This window comes from Barbatula barbatula (genome assembly GCF_947034865.1).
Source record: "Barbatula barbatula genome assembly, chromosome: 6".
Taxonomy (NCBI): Eukaryota; Metazoa; Chordata; class Actinopteri; order Cypriniformes; family Nemacheilidae; genus Barbatula; species Barbatula barbatula.
Genome location: NC_136765.1, coordinates 21104622 through 21125680, shown reverse-complemented (window position 1 = coordinate 21125680; position 21059 = coordinate 21104622). Strand labels below are relative to the sequence as shown.

General features: G+C 39.3%; 1 protein-coding gene across 1 annotated transcript; it reads left to right on the top strand.

Annotated features, from left to right (window-relative positions):
* The first annotated feature begins 447 nt into the window (after positions 1-447).
* On the top strand, positions 448-20549 carry ism2a (isthmin 2a). Its single transcript, XM_079457951.1, has 6 exons — positions 448-1109; positions 7791-8033; positions 11003-11288; positions 14740-14877; positions 16435-16500; positions 17339-20549. The coding sequence occupies exons 1-6, from the start codon at positions 975-977 to the stop codon at positions 17854-17856; spliced, it is 1386 nt and encodes a 461-aa protein (XP_079314077.1). The 5' UTR covers positions 448-974; the 3' UTR covers positions 17857-20549.
* The last annotated feature ends 510 nt before the right edge of the window (positions 20550-21059 follow it).

The following is a 21059-nucleotide window of genomic DNA, read 5'->3' as shown; positions in this document are numbered from 1 at the left end:
GTTAACTGAACAATATTGCTAAAAACATCTAATATATTATAACGGATACATTGTTTAATGGAATTATAATGGTCTCTGGGACTCCTTGGTTAATGTGTTTGGTTCTAGGGGTAGGATGTTATCTGGCGATGGGAACCAATAGCATACCTTTAAATCCTGGAGTTTGGCCCAAAACAACAAAATAAATTACACTGTTTTAATGGTAAACAGATGACGGTTCATAATAGTAATGGAAACCACTCAAATTTGTATTCTAGTTTTTTTCAACAGGGAATGGGCATTGCATATTATACGCGGATGCAATTATCAACATTATTCATACCCCACACAGCTCTAGTTTTCACGGCTCATTCATTCATTCGGTCAGTCATGGTGTGGCCATGTGAACCCCGCCTCCCTTGACGTCACACAAGCCTAGGGAGAAGATGAATGTCCCATCCATCCAGTGGCTCACGAGATTGCCTTACTACACTACCTGTCCGATCTCAAGCACATCATTTATTTACGCGTCCATCCCGTCCAGTGCGTTTATAAGCTGCGTCCTGCGCGCTTAGCTCTCCAGTGCGCGCTGCTCTCTGCGTTGCGCGGAGGTTGAGGAGATATCCACGGCAAGAACACGTTTCAAGGCTTTTTATTCACATTTCTACGGGAGAGAGAATCTGTCACTGTGCGAGTCGCAGCACGTGGAAAATCATTTTTCGGGTGAGTATCCAGGTTTGGTGAAATGCGTTTGGAGACGTCTTGGAGGATCTGGTGGACGCGAGAACATGACGTTTGAGTTGTCCAGTTGCCCAGTGAGTTCTTGGAGAATGTCTTCTTGACTTTTGGACTATATGGATTCGTTTTTTATAAGGGACCGTATTGACAAGCGGACCGTGGAGGCGACCACGCCGCAGCGCACTTTATAGAAACTGGTAAAGAAGTTTTTAACGTCATCAGGTTAAAGCAGTCTTTATTGACAAGTTTACGAAGTCATGCTGATTCGTAGCCAAGTTGTACGGTGGGTCGTTTTCTTGACACTTCTTGACCTGACGTTGGTCAAGGGTTTCCCCACGAAAAAGCAGCGCCGAGCAAATCACATCAAAAGCAAGAGCAGCTCTTCTCCAGAGGTAAGAGACTCGCACAGAACTTCTGTCATCCTAATGATTTAAAACCCTAACGGTTTATTGACTTTCTCTATTTTAAATGAATCTCTTTTTATCATGCAAGCAACCTCTAAGAATGACACAAGTTGGTAAACATCTACTGGGAATATTTCATGATGCATTGATTGAATATGATCTTTTCCAGTATTGCATTGCTGTAAGTCTAAAACTGAGATGGGACAGCTCATGGCATCCTGTAACACTGACCCAGACTTCATGACCGCGTTGGGCAAAGTTATTTTGAGAAGTAACTTTCTTGACCTGAATTGGTTCCTCTAACAATTAGGCCAGAACTTCGTGGATATAAAGTACATCCCATGTTCTCATAAAGCAGCAGGTGTAAGGATTTATCTTTAAATGTTACGTAATGGCCTTTACAGTTCAACCGGTTAATATTTTTTTGTGGCTGGAATGGATATAGTGATTTGCCAAAGTTAAATGCTCATTGGTTACTTGCGATGTTTACTGAATTCATTCTCTTCTCATTTGATCAGTAAATGCTTGAGATGTTGTGAAAGGGTGTACGTCTGACTCTTTTGGAGGATCAGCTTTATGGAGTGTTAACATGGGTAGGAAATGCAAACCCACCCCGGTCTGGAGTTTAACAGTCGTTTCCGCTCTGAAAAGAATTCCTTTATCCCAGATATAAAACTGAAGCCCCTGTGTTGCGTGGGGACCTCATACTGTGCTTGTGTATCGATCAGTACAGCAGATACCGCGCAGTATAGTAGATCACTATACACAAACTGAGCGGGGGGTTAAGAACATATCTTTCAGAACTTGACGTGAAGTAGATGGGCACGCAGTGATACAAGAGTGTCTTTGTGCAAGGAGTGAAAACATCATGTTTTTCTCCACACCTTTTGAGCCAAGTTGGAAAGATGTTTTGATTAAAGTAGCCACTGGGATTTATACGTAGACATTGGAAGACCATTGTTTCTCGTACGCCACAGGAAGTCATCGCTTTACACAAAAACTGACACTTACTAATCAAAACAGCCAGCCGGAATCTGAGAGCTCATGCATAGAGGAACCGCTTAAGGTCTGGTATGGGTTCAACAGCCTTGGTGTTATAATTGATAAGCTCAATAATCATAGGCTTATTCCTCTGGTGGAATCAGATACCGATGCCACAAATGCCGCCAGATTCTTGAGCCCTCTCCGAAGATTACGTTGCTGTTTCTAAAGCATTGTGCTACTGGGGGATCGCAGCGTGGAAAGATCTCAAATGTCCAGCTCTTTAATTGAGGTTAAGCTGAAACTGTAAACCGTAATCTATGTTTGAAAATATATAGCGGTACACACTGCGAAACCTATATTCAGATTTTAATGAAGAAACACCAGATATTTCACCTAAACCACCAGAACACACGCGTCGAAGCTTAAATGTGGACATGGATTTAATAACTCGCCTGCATGTTGCTGAGTACAACCGTTTTTTTTAGATATCTTGGCCCCACAAAACATGTTGTGCAGTACAGAGATCTGATTATAAACATCTGAAGCTCGTAAAAGAGCAGATATGTATCCAATGCACAGTTTTTGGGTTTCAAACGTTAATGCAGTTGGTATGAACGTATGGTAATGGTGGTAAACGTTGGACGTACAGGGAATTTCTTTAACAAGAATTCTTCTTAAAGGATTAAAGGAAACTTCTTGAATTGCATTGTTTCTACCTGACAGATGCTTTCTGATGTCTCCATTTAGGCGGTCTTCCTCTGGTTTCACTTTTTGCACACAAAGATGTTTAACTGCGTAACGTACCAGCAATAAATAAAATCTTCTGAAACGGTGATTAACTCGTGGATCAATTAAAATCGTGTTTTTCTCATTTTTGGCAGGGAACAATCAAATCTATTCATTTCTCTGTTCAATTCACGTCTGTTGCTTTCTGGGTGATATAATAAGATGGCTAAGAACATTTTACTTGACCGGTTGTGTTGTGTGTCTCCAGATCTGATGGTGACACCTTGGCATTCTCCGTTCATGTGTGTGGTATCTGTTTTGGCAAGAGCATATTTGATTATTCCCAGACACTTCTTTTATTGTTTAAATGGTGCTCAGAGATTGCTCTACATACCAGTTTGACCTTTAAATGCTCATTTGTTTCATGACTATATTTCGTAAAGACATATAGAAAGAGGGACAGAGGTATTAGAAAGGGCCAAAAATTGTGTGTCTTTCTGCTGTAAAACAACCAAACAATCACCCTCTCAGAATGAAATAAGTTGATAAACAAAGTGGGACTTTTTATGATGCATTGATTGTAAAGAATCGTTTTCAATATTAAATTACTGTAGGTCCAAAACTGAGATGGAACAGCTCATGGCATCCTGTAACGGTTTCTGACCCAGACTGTATGACTGTGTTGGTCAATGTTATTCTGAGAAATCACTTTTCGTCACCAAACAACATTGGCACCCATTGACTTCCATTGTAGTATATGGACTAAGAGACATTTCTCACAATATCCGCACAGAAGAAAGATACACAGGTTTTAAATGACTCGAGTGTGAATAAATGATGACAGAATTGTTATTTTTAGGGGAACTGTCCCTTTAAAGAGATTTGCTTTCTATGGTTTCTCTTACAGAAGTGCGCCCTTCCAGATGGCGCGTCTTCTGAAACACAATAACTGTTTGTGAGGGGAGATAACACATGGCACTGATGCTGTTGAGGCATGCCAAAAGAATCAGATTGTAACATAATGGTATGCTGGAAAAAACTAAGGTAGAGAAGGAAAAACATGGAGGACAGTGATCGTGCAACCAAATCTGTCCAACCGATGTCACTGTGCTCACGTGTGGCCTTTCTGTTTTGGCTCTCTAGTTCTGTTGGCACTTTTCTAGATCTCCAGAGATTTCTGTTTAGTGTCTAAGCCTCAGGAAAGTATTCGATTAACCTGTTGCGCTCTTGCAAAATCAAAGCCGTCCTTTCCGACTCAGCTGGTGGGTAAGAAGTTTTACTGGACTGAGGCCGTTGCAAACTGCTGCGTTGAGTGAGGAGCTTATCTTGGCTCGATGTTTTCTCTGAGGTTTGATTATAAAATGATTGAGGATAAAGGTATAAAAGATCTCTGGAAAGAGCATAAAGAGAAGAAACGTTTGAAATCCCCAGTCGCATTTATTACGGACGGGCAGGAAAGACTTTGAGGATGGTAACAATTCATTAGTTTTCACACGACTGTGAAAAATGTCCGGTAGTTCCCAGCTGTTCTCCGAGTGTACAATTGCTAGAGAGTAATTTAATTTATTTTCAAAACTCTTGCTATCTGCTTCCTACATTAGCTCCTACCATAAAGCTCCACAAATAATTGACATTTGCTCTACATACTAGACAGATTCTGTGTGCTTCATTAAGTGGTCTTCAGGAGAAGTGTGGGGGAGATAAAAGCTAATATTTTAAAGGTCCAATTTGTCATCAAAATGTAGGGTCTTTGTACACCCTGTAGAAGCACAATGTTTTTATAACTTTAGAAAGACCTATTGCTATTTGTAGTTTCGTTAATACATTATCTCCTGCGCCAAAGAAGCAAAAATGTGATGACATCTTGGTTCTGTATCAGCCACCACTTCGAAAGCGAGAGGTGGAGTGAGCCGTTGGTTGCAATTCGCAACCTCAACACTAGATGCCGGTGGGAATTAAAAACATTTTAATCAGTACTTTCTAGCGTCTATTGAATTTATTATACATTTTCTTTTGTTTCTTTGAATTATAGGACGAATTATAGGTCAAGGGCTTGCACTTGCAAAGAATACTATCTAGGTAGGCTGCTCACTAGGGAGTGGAAAATAGAGAACGGTTTTCGTAGAACAAACTGACTCGTTAACATTAGCAACATCAGCATTTTTTTCAATCCAGGAGAATATTCTAAACGGGATCTTAATGAAAAAACAAACATTTGTGCCAAACTTGTACTTCTCCATCACTTAGAGTTCAGTCATGATGTTGAAATCATTAAAAGATCCCCCCCTCGCCTCCACTCCCTGTGATGATGAACTTCAGTAGAGCACCAGAGTGAAGTTTATCGTCTGGAGCAGAGGACATCTGTTTTGTGTGTGGGAGAGACACAAGCGGTGAAGTGAGACAAGGCAGGCCACGCATGATCAGTAGAGAGAGGCTTTGATCAGACACCTCCCTGCAGTTTCCCCCTTTTTCCTTCGCTGCGTCAGCTGGGAACATGGGGACCATCAAACCGGGCCTCTAGATGAGGAAGTGCAGGATCACCGCATGGTGAAATGCACCGTGGTGATCTGAATGTGTGAGGAGGTTTTGATGCAGGAAGATATGACAGTAGGGCAGAAGTTTGGTTATGTACCACACATTGGGATGAGGTGGGTCTTACAAAGTTACTTGGCTATTGCGTTGAATGACACAAGTTTATTTCGATTAGCCTAATCCCTTGGAAAGACATTTTTTTTGATATCTTTACATAAGGTATTTTGGTATTTTATTCATACAATGTCAAGAAAAGGTCTGCTAGAAAAGAACATGTGTATTTTCTTACCCAAATTTCCATTTCAATATATTTTTTTAGATTATACCTGTCTAGGTGAGACTTGGAAAGTTCTCTGGAGTTTTGATGGGAAGTGACAAGGCTGGATGTATGTAGGCATGATGAAGACGCTTGGTTTTGGACCAGATTTATGCCTGTGTATGTTGTCGTGCTTTGAAGTATATATGGCTTATGTGCCTCCGCAAGAGTCCTTTGAAGCACAGCGTGTACTAGGATGTAAAGTATCATCTGGTGTTTATTGCCGGTTTGAGAATGCTAGTTTTATTGTTTGCATTTTGTCAGTGGACATTTATTTTGTAAGTGGATGTGCGAGGACAAACTAGTTATGAAGGAAAAAATGCAGTTATAATATATATTGATTATAGACGGCTTTAATGTGACAACATAGACAGATGTTACTACGCATGCGCGCTTTCGAGGATTGCCCTTAACTTCCGGTACACATTCACAAACAATAGAGTGCCTGTAGATTATTTTTGATAACAAGCAAAAGAAACTGAGAAGAACCGTTACTTGGCTAAACTTGTCTCTCCAATATTCAGAATTTAGACTGAGATACCAAGCTCAACCGCTAGATGTCAATGTATTGCGATCAAACTACAGGACCCATTCAACAAATTGTTTACTTATACAATGAACTAAACATACAACAAAATTCAACAAATTTTGTATTTAATACAATTATTTTACAATAAATAATATAAATTCATAATAACATAAAATTTTAATAAAATATAAATATTGTTAGACACTAGCCAAACACAGACCGGAAGTGAACTTCAGTCCTGGCGTGCATGTCTGATGAAACTGTTTATTTATATGTATATATATATCTTCTGGTAATATTCTGCAAGTTTATGTTAAAACACAACGCAATGCAGTGCAAAATTTTAAATACAGGTAAAACAACTTAAACTTAATTTATAGAGTATACAATTCCCTGTTTTCAAATTTTTTGAGTATATATGTATATGTATATGTGTATGTGTATATATATATATACTCAAAAAAATTGAAAACAGGGAATTGTATACTCTATAAATATGAAGAAATGTTCCTTATAAATATATATATATAAATATTATTTTATTAGTTATTTAATAATATTGAATTAATTATTAAATAATATTATTCAATTTGTTTAAATTATTAAATAATAATATATTTAAGTAATTATACAAAATTGAAATAGCCAAAACATTTAATGGTTTTAAGTGCTGTGAAAAGGCACTTAAAAATTTGGAGAACATGATTGAACCCCCCTCACGTGTCTCATTCTTCAAGCTTAACGTCAGCAGTAAAGTGCCCTGCAATACTGTCATGCAGTCAGGACAACGGGACGCCTTTTTTTTGTTCCGCCACAGACTCTGCGTCTCCGTATTAAAGTAAACCAGATGAAAGAGATACATATCCCTTAATGTGTAATCATTTACCTGCATGCACTGTCCCGACGCCTGAGTCTTCCTCCAGGAATTCACCATCCCTCTCCATCCGCAGCATTACCCGTAATGTCAAACAGCTGTCAAGAGAGTGAGCCACGACTGTCTCACATCGAGTGAGAAAGAATGAGACGCCAGTGCCGAGCGTGCGATTCCTCTTCCTTGTTGATGTTTTGTTCCGTTGCTAACAGTAACCCAACGGAGCATCGATTGACAGATATGCGGCGTGGAAATCAAAGAAGTCGAGGAGCACTTTTCGTATAAGCAACTTTATTCTGAGTCTACAGAAAAGATCCAGAGGTCTGGGAAACAGGCTGTTAAAGCAAAAGTCTGGTCTAAAATTATTGCCGTGATTTCTCTTAATCCCGTTCCAAAATCCACCTGATACGCTGTCGTGTGTTAGTCATTTCACTCCAGATGGGTTCATTTGAAACTCGCACGTCTTTTTTTCACGTGGGCCATAAGGTCACAGCTGTATAGATTTGATATGGTGTTGAACTAAGACAGAACCTCTAACCGTCTTTATCTGCATGACGAAACTTCTTCGACGTATTTATCTTTTGGCTTTTCCAGGGGCTTTCTACTGAAAGAAACCTTGTGCTTTCATGTAAATAACTCTCGTTAGATCTCCAGATGTTGCGCTGAGGATTGTGGGATGCTAAGAGAGGTTATTGTGTTGTGCTTCAACAGGTCAGAGGTCACGGTGGTTCCAAAGATGTAAGACAGACTCTGCTGGACATTGAGCAGCAGAACCAGCTTAGGAGCGCTGAAGCTTCGCCGCGGCGTCAGAGGAGGAGATGGTCCCAGATTCGCTCGGAAGGAGTTCTTCCCAAACCCGCTCCACAGGAAGAAGAGGAACCGTTCGTTTTAGACTTGAAAAACTTCCCTGACCTTGCCAATGCACACTTGGGCTCCCAGAACCCTAATATTCAAGTAAGAGCAAGCCTGAATTCAAGTTGTTTTTATATTCACTGCCTCAAAATCACATATACCTGTTTTTAAAGAGACAGTACACTGTTTACAGATTCTACGACCTTTGCCATAAGTCTATAGAGCTTGGCATTAGTTATCTTCTAAAGTCCACTGGTAATGTTATAGGGTAGTTTGCTATTTCAAATAACGTCTCCGTATTCCCAAGATCTTGTCGTTTCTTTCCTAAGGGTGCAGTAAATCATTGTATAAGGAGTCGGGGTAATGGATTGATTTTACTTGGCAACAGTTTGTGGTGAATGTAATTAACCTATGCTCTCATTGTTTCAATGTTATTGCAAAGTGCGCTGCTGCGATTGCAACGGGGACTCAGAGTTTCCGCGCTCTCGCCGGGCACATGACAGCTGCTCCTAACCGGAGAGGCCTCTTATATTACCCCAAGCGAGACCTTTTACACCGGCTGCGCCCCTCAGACTCCTGCACAGTGTAGCAAGTGAAAATACAATCCTAAGAGAATGCGAAAGGTGAAAGGTGGCTGTATTATTTTAACAGGCACGTTTAATGCTCCCTCCAAGAGCAGATCCCAATCTTGAAATGTTTTACGGCATGGGTAAAGAAGGGATTTTTATATTTTTAGTACCGTTATGAAGTTTATGTGTGTAAGTGGATTTCAGAGGAAACAAATTTCGACTTGAGGGAAAAAATAGACAGGAGAAGTCGGTAAGAAAATTGACTTTTATAATGGGGAAAATTCCAATATCGTCCAAGTGGGAATGGTCCATCTTTTCGGAAAAAGCTATTTTGTTTTTATGCGATTCTGTTATGACTGCAGCCAAATGGGAATGTATGTCTTACTGACATGTAGCAAGTAGTGTGAGGAATATTTCAATTTTCGGGAAGTCAGTTTTAAGTCATCCAGTGCGTTTATGTTTATGGGTTTGGCGGACAGTTTTATCCAGAAGTGACGCACAGGTCATTTAAGGTACAGTATACATTTTTGTTTTCAATGTGTGTACGTGATTGAAGGCACAGGCTTTGCAATGCTTTTAGCACCTTCTTATATTTTGAGCCGAAACATGTCAGTGCTGTCCCTCTGAAACCTTGTATCTCCATATTTCAAGATTTTTGGCCATAAATCATTATTATTAGTCACCTTTTATGTTTGTCACTGGGTTTATAACAAGTTTTCAAAGTGCTTGTCAACTTTGACAACAGTATTAAATCACTTAAAAAAATACAGTGTTTTTACCATTTACTGAAAAACTGTGAATTTGGACATCCAAGGTTTTAGATGGACAGCGACGATATACAAAAATACATAATGTTTTGAATTTGTTATATAATGTATGTAATAATTGGCCGAAGGGTCAATCTGATTGAAACAAGTTTGGTTCAGCATGAATAAAAATGAGAAGGAATCGAGTGGGAGCGGGTGGAGGCCGATGGTTGTAAACAACACGGTTACAGTAGCGTAATCACCAACTCTAAACTGCCCGCGTCTTTATAAACAGCTGCCTCAGCTATCAGATTGTTACGCTGTGGAGAAAATAAACAGCCATTCCTTTGTCTAGGCCTGCTGATATGCTATCGTTTTTCTAGTCAGTGTGACTCGGGGACTACGAGCCCTAGCATGCATAGACCCAAACCTGTCACATCCAAACATCCTTCCTGAAAACCGTTGAGAAAGCCTCTTGAGATGTGCCTTTTATTTATGTTTTAACAACCGGTGGAAGTTACTTTCAGAACTTAAAGGTCCAGTGTACGAAATAAAGCGGCATCTTGCGGTGTGGTTGCAATTTGCTACCAACTGCTCACTCGACCCCTCCCACTTCCATTCGAAGCACTACGGTGGCTGACACGGACAAATATGTTGTCACGTTTTTGCTTCCTTGCCAAAGGTGATGACGTATTAATGAAATGCGCTGTGTAGAGCAGTTTATCCGACTAGGGCTGCTGTAGAACCAACATAATAAACACGTAATAAAAGCACAAAGGCCTGATCAGACAGAAAGCATCTTTTAAATTGTTTTCAGTTGGCAGGGTGCTGCATAAAAGTGCTTGGCCTCGTGCTCCTTTTTTCCCATTGTCCAATCGAATGAAAGGAGAGGTGAGCCTTCAGAAGTGGTGACAGAACTTTACAATTGCTTGAAATGTCCGGTAACTGCAATGATGACTTGTGTTGGCTTACGTGGGTAAACGCTTCATTATGTAAGGTCTATACACCTCTGAAGATGTAGCTATGTACATTATATTGCATTTCTGTCAATAAATCCTCCAAAACAATTAGACACTGGATCTTCTTGGTAGAAGGTCATTAATGGTCACCCTTGTTACGTTCCTCCCAGTCTAGGTTAGGAGAAAACGTCATTAAGAACTAAAGAAAAAGAAAAATGGCTCCTAAAATTACACCAGAGACAACAGAAATGTGTTACACAAATGTATTCATGTAACACCATTTAGGGAAGTTATAAGCCTTCAGGAGTGGGAGAACAAGCCCAAATAAAATACATTAAACAAAGAGCCTCTAACTATAGGGCCAAATTCTAATCTTACCTTATTGAAAATAAAAGGAAATAAACAACAAAGAAAATCTTCCTGACTCCCTCTCTACTTTAAACAGGAGAAAATAATTCAGGCTTTAAACCTTTTCTTGAGAAGGCGACCAACGCCAGTGGAGCTGTTTTCAATCAAGGAGATCACCTTCAGCTGACTTTACCTGCACACCAAAAAAACATGGAAAGCAAAACCCACCACTACTGCCTCCTAGTGGTCGGAAACACAGCATAGAAAAAAAGAAAATAATAATATAAAAATAAAATTACACCGTAGGACGTAACACCCTATCTAGTCATTTAAGGTGTAGTTGGACCGAAACCTGCAGAAACTGTTTTGTTATTTTCCAGCAGGGAAGGCATGTCCACAACAAGTTTCCAGAATTCTTGGTTTGAATTATCTGTGTGTGTCTCTTCTAGGTCACTATTGAGGTTGTGGACAGCCCTCAGATGGAGATCGAGATGGACCTGGTCAAGGAGGGCAGAAACGACTGGTCTTTGAGCTCTGAAGAATGGCTGGGCCATAAAAAGCTTTTCTGGCCTCTGTTTTGGGAATACCATGACTCCAGTGAGGAAGGTCCGGGACAAGGAAGTTTGGAGGAGAACGGAGAAGATCCTGGTCACGAGGGAGAGGATTTGTTTTTGAGCGGGTTGGGTGCAGATTGGAACAGGAGATGGAAGGGCTGGGACTCCATGGACAATTACGGTAAGCTGAGGAAGTCATTTCTCAGTGATCTCCAAAATAAACGTAAACTAAAATGTCAGGACCCCCGAGTTCTGTACTTTTTGTTTATCTACAGTCAAGGTTATCGTAAATATCAGCACTTGCATTAGGGTTTCTTGGAAAGCACTACATCAGGCCAATTTCCTCCCTTAAAAAAATCAGTGGGCCCCAGCCTCCTCTTTAAGTCTTGACAGTATGATTTATGATCTGAGGTTGTACATGTCATGCCCGCAGCCACTTCCATCAGCATTAAACAGTGAAAGGCGACCCAATGCTTTGTGCCCAATTGCGTGATCAAAATAATAGCTGTGGTGCACATACTATCTTACCAGACTGCTTTTTGCAGGTCATTAGCTCAAAACGTTAACAAACGAGATCAACCAACATACAATTTTTATTATGATTTTTATCTTTAAAAAGCAGAAAACACCACCATCATAGTTGTGGATTTCAGGAGGAAACTCGAGGCCAATTCAGGTTCACGTTAATGACAGCGAGCTCTCGAGCATCACATTTTTGTTTGTCCTCTTTGAAGTTGACACCAATGCTCGGAAAGTGTGGCTCTTTGAGAGTCCGGCCCCATCGCTTGCAAAAAGCAGCATGGGGCCCCTTTACTGGCTAAACAACTAATATTTGTGTTCAATTAGACAGCAGATTGAAAGAAGAGCCAGCAGGCCGGGCTTGACAAAGAAAGCGTCTGCTGTGTTTTCATCCGACGACTGGCGCTTTGCTGTGATTCACACGGCCCGGCACTTTGCGTTCGCTCTGGTATTTTAGGCAGTTCTCAGGCTTTGGAATAGAGTGGTGTGGGTTTTTTTGCATGCTTTTTATATACCGCAAACACATTCACGAACTGAGTTAATTGTGACACTTATGCATATAAGGCTAAATGAGAGGTCGCTGCACATTAAAGAGAGAAATGTTCTGTCATTTATTTACACTCATGTCATTTAAAAATGTGACTCTTTCGTCTGTGTAACTCCAAAAACATAAATGTTTGGTTAGCAACGTTCTTCAAAATATCTTTTTGATGTTTTGCAAAAGAACAAAAAGTCATTCCGGTTTGGAATGACATGAAGGTGAGTAAATGATGAAAGCATTTTTATTTCTGTTACGGTAATGATACTGTGAGGAAATGTTTTCGCTGACATTTTCACTTTTATCAACATTTTACACTTCCCCTTTAAAATGTTATTTATAATTTTAGCTCCAGATCTTACAGCAGTTTGAAACTATTTTTATAAGGTGGCTTAATCATATACATTTGTTGAAGTATGATCCGCTTTTGCGGTGACTATTAAATATAATCTTCATGAATAATTATCATATTCATATTGTTGGACTTCATACAAAATCAAACTGTTATGTTTTCAGGTTAAAAACAACACATTCTAAGTTGACCCGAAGCTTAACTTTAACTTCAAAAATAGGTTTACGCGAGTGTTTATATGTTATAGTCTTCTTGATTTTATAATCTTTTCCTCAAGTGCATTTGTTCCTCCTCAGCCTAACGTTGACTTTCACAGCGATCTTGCACCATGTCAACATCATTAGAGAGAAAGCGTGTTGACTGTGTGTGGTCAAATCCAACAAAAAAATTGCAATTGCGGCGCGCTCGCTGCGGATGTCGGTACTGGAGCTTTTGCGGATGTGGGTATGAAATCGAATCGGCGTCTTTCTGTTGCCTCAGTGAATCTGTTGCTCTCAAAAAGACCTAATGAGTGTACTTAGGGTCGGGAGTGTGTTGTGTACAAATAAGTCCGAGAGAGGGCAAATGAGGCGCATTATTAATGATGTGGTCTGCACTAGAGGCAGTGGACAGAAATGAAGAGCTTTTCTGCAATTATGGTGAGCCGCAGAATAACAGGCAGGTCGTGTACTGTACAGAGCAACGGCTTTGTTAAATGTTATAGTTCTGGGCCTTTTTTCCTTTCTTTCTCCCTTAGGAGAAATTGCTGGGGTTTTAAAAGTAACATATTAAAGTGTCTGTGGTGTTATTGATGAAACTAACAGCTGGACTTGAAGTTAAAAAAGGCATAAAAATGAACAGGTAATGTTTTTTATGTGACCCAGTTTGTGTAAACCAGGCTAAAGTCCCAAAATCTATGAGATAATGGTTGAAATCTCATTATGTTCAGTCAATTTGTCCATATTAAAGGTTCAATGTGTAATTTTTTGGAGGCTCAGTTTGACCGAAATGCAATATAATATACATAACAATGTCTTGAGAGGTGTATAAATACCTTCCATAATGGAGCGTTATGTTTTTATTACCTTATATTTATACCGTATACATTTCTATCTACATACACCGCGGGTCCCCTTACATGGAACTTACCATGTTGTTTCTATTGTATCCCTAAACAAATAAACAGATCTACAGAACGCGGTTCATAAATGCAGTACAGTATTTTCACTTCGACAATGAAGTGAAAACTTGATGACATTTTAGTCCTGTGTCAGCCCCCGTAGTGCTTCGCAATCTCACTGCTAGATGCCGCAAAATGTCATACACTGGTCCTTGCATATAGATGTTTGTCGCATCTGAGGTTGGTTAAAACTAAACAAAGATCAAGGAAGTGGATCATTGCATTTATTTGCTGCGACAGGTTGCCATTTGCATCATCAGTGAGAGCACACCTGGCCGAATGCATCAAAACAGCCAAAATGCATTAGTGAGGAAACCACAGACTTATTTCTCTTTCTTTCTTCCCATCATTACCACCATGGAGTGCTCTGTAAACTCTGCAACTTTAATCTTTTTAGCATGGAGAGCATTGTTGGAAGGAGTCTAAGCTATTAGGCCTTGCCTTCCTGCTGAAGTGTTTGTGTTGGCTGGGAACTGCAAGTGACTGACTTTGCCCCTGACATATTTATTACTCCAAAAAAATCAAGCTTGGCCTGCCAGAAGAGTCCACATTTTCTTCATTACACACATTTTATTTTACACAGGAATACACAATATTAATTTGGCTATGCATCATTAGATTCTTTGTGCAAACGCCGGAGGGATGCACTTTGCTTTTGGATGGTTTGACCTTTTTATATACTGTATGTCATTTTAAGTCATTGTTGGATGTTACAGTGAGAGTTAAAATACTAGCAGGTACTTAAAGAGTGAAACGAAAGGTGAATCACTTTAAGGGTATCCTCAGTAGGCCTACAAACACTGAAATAAAGTATTTTGTTGAATAGTTTCCTTCCATCACCTCATCATATAGAGAGTTAAATTCCCCTACTGTGGTCTGAACTCTATCGCATAACGTTACCACACGCTGTGTGAGGAATTTCTAAGCACTCACATAAATTATAGAAAAAAATCATTCTTTTTAGGAATGCTGTCACAGATTTCCCGTATTCATTCATGCATGCATGCATTCATTTATTTGGTCAGTCGCATCAGTCTCTCATGCTTTCATCAATTCATTTACAGAATATGAGGAAGAGGAGTGGAGCGACTGGTCTCCATGCAGTGTCACCTGTGGCCATGGAAACCAGAAGAGGATTCGTTCATGCGGCTACGCCTGTACTGCAACAGAGTCACGGACATGTGACCTAGAGCGTTGCTCCGGTGAATCTCCTTTCCTCAATATTACTTTTTCTAAAAAATCTACAGGTTGATCATTTTAAATCCCACAATATATTCCAGTTGTGCATAGATACCATTTCCTGAAATGCACTCGATACTGATTTTGATCTTAATATCATCCGACTTCTAATTATGATGGAAAAGTCCGCAAATACATCATTCATCTCTGTCTGACATGCGAAAGACAAACAAACACAGAAGCCATCAGACTCATGTTGGGAAAAGGGCAGTTTGGTTATGTGTGCGTACTGTATACAGTATAAAACAGCTCTTTGAGAGCAGCAGGCGTTTACTTGGCTTCAGTATAGCATCTCAATGAAAGCTTTCAGTCTTATGCCCCTGATACAGGGCGGCCCACAACCTGCCGGCACACGCGGGCACACGAGACCATACGCCTACACGAGTGCTCGAGTCAAATGGACAAGTTCACTTACAAACTAAATGCACAGGTTTCAGTTATTCAAGTTTGGATAAATGTACACGTTTTTTATTATTTGACTGTCGACGGTGGAAAATGGAAGATGGTATTTACCCAAAGTCTTTGAGATGGACCCGAAAAAGCTTCCTCTGAACATACTGAGCAACAAAGAGATCTTGAAACTGTTTGAAGCATTTTAATCAAGACTGGTTAGCTGCTAACCATCATTGGTGGTACGTGTTAACCGGTAGAGCATGGCGCTACCAATGCCAAGACTCTAGGTTTGATTCCTAGTAAAACAATTATAAGCTAAAATAAGGGTAGCGATTTACGATAAGGTTGTATTTGTTTACAGTTAGTTGATGCATTAGGTAACATGAACTAACAATGAACAATACAGCTTTTATTCATCTTAGATCATGTTCGTTTCAGCATTTACCGATACGTTTTTAAAATCAAACATTGTCACAGTTAACATCAGTTAATGCGCCATGAACTACCATGAATGAATGAATTGACATTAACTTACATTATCAAAGATGAATGAATGCTGAAAAACTTGCTCATTGTTAATTGATGTTAGTAAATGCATTTACTATTGGTAACAAATGCCCTAAGTGTTACTAAAAAAGTGTTTAATAAAACAATGTTACAACAGAAACTTAACAAAAAAACACTTAGATTAATGGAAAGAGAAAAAATAAAGATTGCTCGAAACAGACAAGACAAAACAAAGACAGGAGAGGGAGTTACACAAATAATTAAAAAGGAATTACAAATTAAATAGGTTGAAAAGCTTATAAGCAGAGCAAATTTTACAAAAGTTCTTTGTGCTTTCATGTTGGAAGAAAACATAATTGTTTAATCTCTTTTAGAAATTCTATAAAAATAAGTCTGCTGTTAGAACATTTACATTTATGTATATCAAATTTACATAGAGAAAGAATTAAGTTGATTATAAAACAAGCATTTTGGTCACCTTCAAAAAGTCTTACTAATAAAGTACTTCATGCAACGTAATTTGCTTTGGATAGATTTATTTTGCCAAATTCATGAATGTAAATGTTAATCTTGTTTTGCCTGTGTTTTTAACATGTCTTCTGTATCTCTTACATCCACAGATGACATTTATGCTGTGACCGAACCGACTCTTGTAACGGCAAACAGCACTGAGCTTTTCGGCACAGGTTGGTTGATTTTTATTTGTGTAGGTGTCGGATGTGTAGGAAATTCGTGTTCCTTCAACACAGTTTAAAATATATATATTTACATACTCTTACCTAACAAATCCATGCCATGGCAGAACTATATTACAACATGGATGACATTCTGGTATAATGCGGTACTTTTATATATAGTATAGTATTCCTATACTATATGTAAGGATATTTAAGTGCTCTTTTTATTAGTTGAAATATTTATTGATTTGTCTTAGCTTTTATTTAGCTTTATGTCTCTTTCCTAAGCATCGTTATGGAAACGGCTCCTGTGAGACTGCCATGAGAGGAACAATATTGGAGTTCTCTTAAACTGTAAAGGGTCTCTGACATTTAAAATTTTCACAAATGCTCCACAGAGAGCACCACAAAGTAACGACGGCTCTTCCAAAACCGCCACTATTTGCTTTGGAGTTTTTGTTGGTCTCTAACGTTTGGCACGGAACATTTAAAATAATAGCTCTCTTCATTTAACCGTAATAATAATGCATGTAAAAATCAACCGTATAAAGTCAACCGTTGCTCGCAGCATACATTTATTTAAAAGTTTTGGCATTAAGTGGTGATTTGTAGAGCATGTCTAACACATTGGCGGTGGAAGTAAGCGGTATAATTTGTATTAGTCTGCACATTCCACTATTCAGAAAGTTGACACGTGGGAATACGGAGTTGACATATGAGTCACTTTCGTCGATGAGGTTTTGTGGTCGTCTTAGGGCCGTAGACCTCGATGTGCTCGTGAATTCTTTAACATAGCACAGTGACCCTAGATGTCCTTTTGCATCTAAATGTATCTGTTTTTCAATAGATGTCGACAGCTGTGAGAAGTGGCTGAACTGTAAGAACGACTTCCTCCAGAAGTACCTGCACCAGGTCCTGACCGAATTACCCAACTGTCCCTGCGTCTACCCGTCTGAGGTCGTCTACAACGCCATTAACATTTTTGACAGGAAGCTGCAAAAGACCTATCGGTGGCGAGACGCCAGCGGCCCCAAAGAGAGGCTGGACATCTACAAGCCGTCGGCGAAGTTCTGCGTCCGTTCGATGCTCTCATTTGACAGCACCACGTTGGCGGCTCAGCACTGTTGCTATGACGACCATATGAAGCTCATCACACGGGGCAAAGGGGCCGGGGCTCCCAACCTCATCAGTACGGAGTTCTCCCCGGAGCTTCACTACAAAGTAGACGTGCTTCCGTGGATCCTGTGTAAAGGAGATTGGAGTCGGTTTCATTCGGTGCGACCGCCCAATAATGGTTTGCAGTGTGTTGAGAATCCACAGGAAGAAGTCTATATGAATGAACTGCAAGAGGCCAGAGAGTACTGATGTAATTCTAGGATTGTTTCAAATGGAATCAAGCGATGTTTTATATGGTATGTTACTGAACAGTATTCTTCAGTATGTTGATACCAATATTGTAGATTGCATTATTTCACATACTGTGGAAAAAAATCATCAATTATAAAAGCAACAAAAGCCTTCTGCTCCAACAGGTCTGCTCTTTAACAGATCTGAGCTATCATTGGTCGAGAAACTATTTAGCCGAGACTCAATATTGAGTTGGAGAGAAGTTCATCTGGAGATTTACTTAAAGTAACATCTGGATTGGGACTAAGCCTACGATACTGTCACAAGCGGTTACGTACAGCTGAACTGCAATAACACTGGTTAAACACGTTGGTCCAGAGCCCGGATCGGAAGACCCTGATGCAATCTTCCGCATTTTTTTCTTCTCTGTGACGATACGCACTGCACAGCCTGACAAGGTTCAGTGAAGGTTCCAAAATGGCACATTGGCTGTATTTTCATTGGATTTCCATTTGTTTGTCTTCAGTTTCCTCAAAGACTCCGATGTGCCATTAAAGGAATTCCAGTAAAGCTGCTAAAATTGCGACATATTCAAAGATGCAACAGAATGCCGATTTTGTTGACTTAAGACCCGAAGCTCCATCTTGGACCCGCTCCAGTCCTGGCGAGATCAGTCCAAACTAATCAAACACAATCCTCGCACACAGTTCTAAATATTTCTGAGAATAGTTCATCTTGTGTATTGTTGTTTCTAATATACACAGACTTTGTGTCATGAGATGGTATATTTATGCGGAGCAATGTGACCTTTTGGCAGAGAACCGTACTAGACCGCAATTAGGGAACATGAGAAGCAATAGGGAACCTTTTCTTGAACTTAGCAACGGGGGGCATGTTTTCTAAAATCATAGGTATAATTGGATCCCATTTTCTTTTCTTTTTACCTTTCAACACAAGTCGGCTTTGTACCGAATGCAATACGAGACACTCACTTGACGCCGACGCAGGGGTTAGTCCAAGCTTGGTTGACGGATTGAAGGTTTCCTCTGGAGGCGAAGGTAAACGTACATCACGCTAAATACAAAGGCTCTTTCAACATTTTAGATCATCCTTGAGCCTCAGTCAGAGCTCGGAGGCATACATGAGATGGCATACGTGTGCTGCCCTTTTAGCACACCTGTTTGTCACAATGTGTCTTGGTGAAATGTTATAACATCTTGCAGGCGTTTACACAAAAGTGAAAATGTTGTCAGCATTTTCTCATCATCTTGTCATTTCAAACCTGAATGACTTAAATTCTTCTGCAAAACAAAAAAGATGTTTTGAAAAAATGTTCTTAACTGGCACCGCACCCATTCACTTGCATTGGATTTGTGTCCATACAATAGAAGTGAATGGGTGGCGACTTTCTTCAGAATATCTTCTTTTGTGTTCTGCAGAAGAACTCATACAGGTTTGATTTTTGAGTATTCATGATCGTAACAGCATTAAAACTTAGTTCAAGTGGTTTTAGTTCTGGCTTGGACTGCCTCTGGTCCTCCTTTTGTAGCTCTAGACATATTTATTTGATGTCAAACTCCGATTATCAACGCATTTGCCCAAAAGCTTGGAAAATTGCCTTTCACTTTGAACCTTTTGCCTTTCATGCTTTTAGATCATTATTTTATAAGGTCTTTCATCTCCTAAACTGTGTTTAGTCCTACTTCTTGAGCTGCAAAATCTCTAAATAAACAGTAAAACCGGAAACCGTGGGGTCCTTGAGTTCACTAAAAAGGTCTGCGGGACGAATGAGCACCCCTGCCTCGTACACATTAGCATCGCTCATGATCACTGTCAAACCTGAGCGAAACCATGAAGATATTTTCATTGAGTTAACAACATGTGCCAGCCATGAAAACATCACGCTTTTCGTGCTATGAGATGCCTTAGTTATGTTAGGCAAATACACCATAACCCTTATTTATGGTGTATTTGTCTGACATGCGTTTCATGAGCTTTGTGATGTGTGCATAGTTGTCTAATGTCCATATTCTGCAGCAGGTCAGTAAATCTGGATGTTAAATTGGGTTTGTGATTGTAATATCTTTTTAGGTAACATCTGTATTGGCCATTTTTTAGGAAAAGATCAAGAAGGTGACACCTTTTTGGCAATTTTAGTTTTTTTGATGAATTCAGTAATTTAATGTAGAGGGATCTGTTAATGACTTAATTGGGAAATTGTTGAAGTTTACATGTAATATGCATTGTACATTTGATTATATGACACTTCACCTTTCAGAACTTTAAAAAGAAAGGCACTTTATTTAATACAGATAACAGAATATATATACTGTATTTGTGTACATATAATCGTATATATTATTATACATGTAATATACAATGCCTTACTGTTTAAAATGTTTGTGTAAAGTGGTCAAAGAAATGCTGCATTCTTAAAGGATATTATATGCAATGTCAAAAGTTTGGCATGTCATTTTTAACTTCAGATATATCGTTGTACAGTATTTATTGCTTTTGTTCGTAACCATTGCAATGAAGTGGATATTCAAATAAGACTATGCACTATGTGAATCTGAGTGTCCTATCGGCGATCTTTGGTCCGTGCCACACCACACACCGTTCTACTTCAATAAGGTTTCTCCTGTCCATCATCAACTATTTTTGTCAAACACTCTGTGACCAGATATAATAAATGTAATATTGGTAATATCACATGTTTTCACTTGTTTTAATTTCGATGGCTTAACTCGGCGTGATTCTTTTGTTTTGTGTGTTCTGAAGAGCCAAGTTATTCATTTCTAGCTGAAATGTCTAAAATAGTTTTCATTGAACATAATGCTATTAAACTCCGGAACGTCCTAATTTTGGCACTTCGAGTATAGATATTAACTAGCTTTTAACAGTTTAAAGCTGTGTTGCTTTATTAATAACCACAAAAAAAAGAAAATGGTTGCAAAAGTTTTAAATATCACAAATGAAACCGCTGCCACAGCTGAAGGACACAATAGATTTGTTTTCTCATTTTCTTCGGAAGATTAGTTTGACTTAAACACATGTGCACCCTCCTCAATTACCAATTAACAAAAAGAACATTTTGTTTTTGGACAAATTGAAATGTTGGCTTTAAGTCCGGCTAATGCAGAATGAATTTGACAACTGGCTTTGTATCACATCTTTATTGGACCTGCGCTTAACGTACCCGACATATGTATTGGGTAACA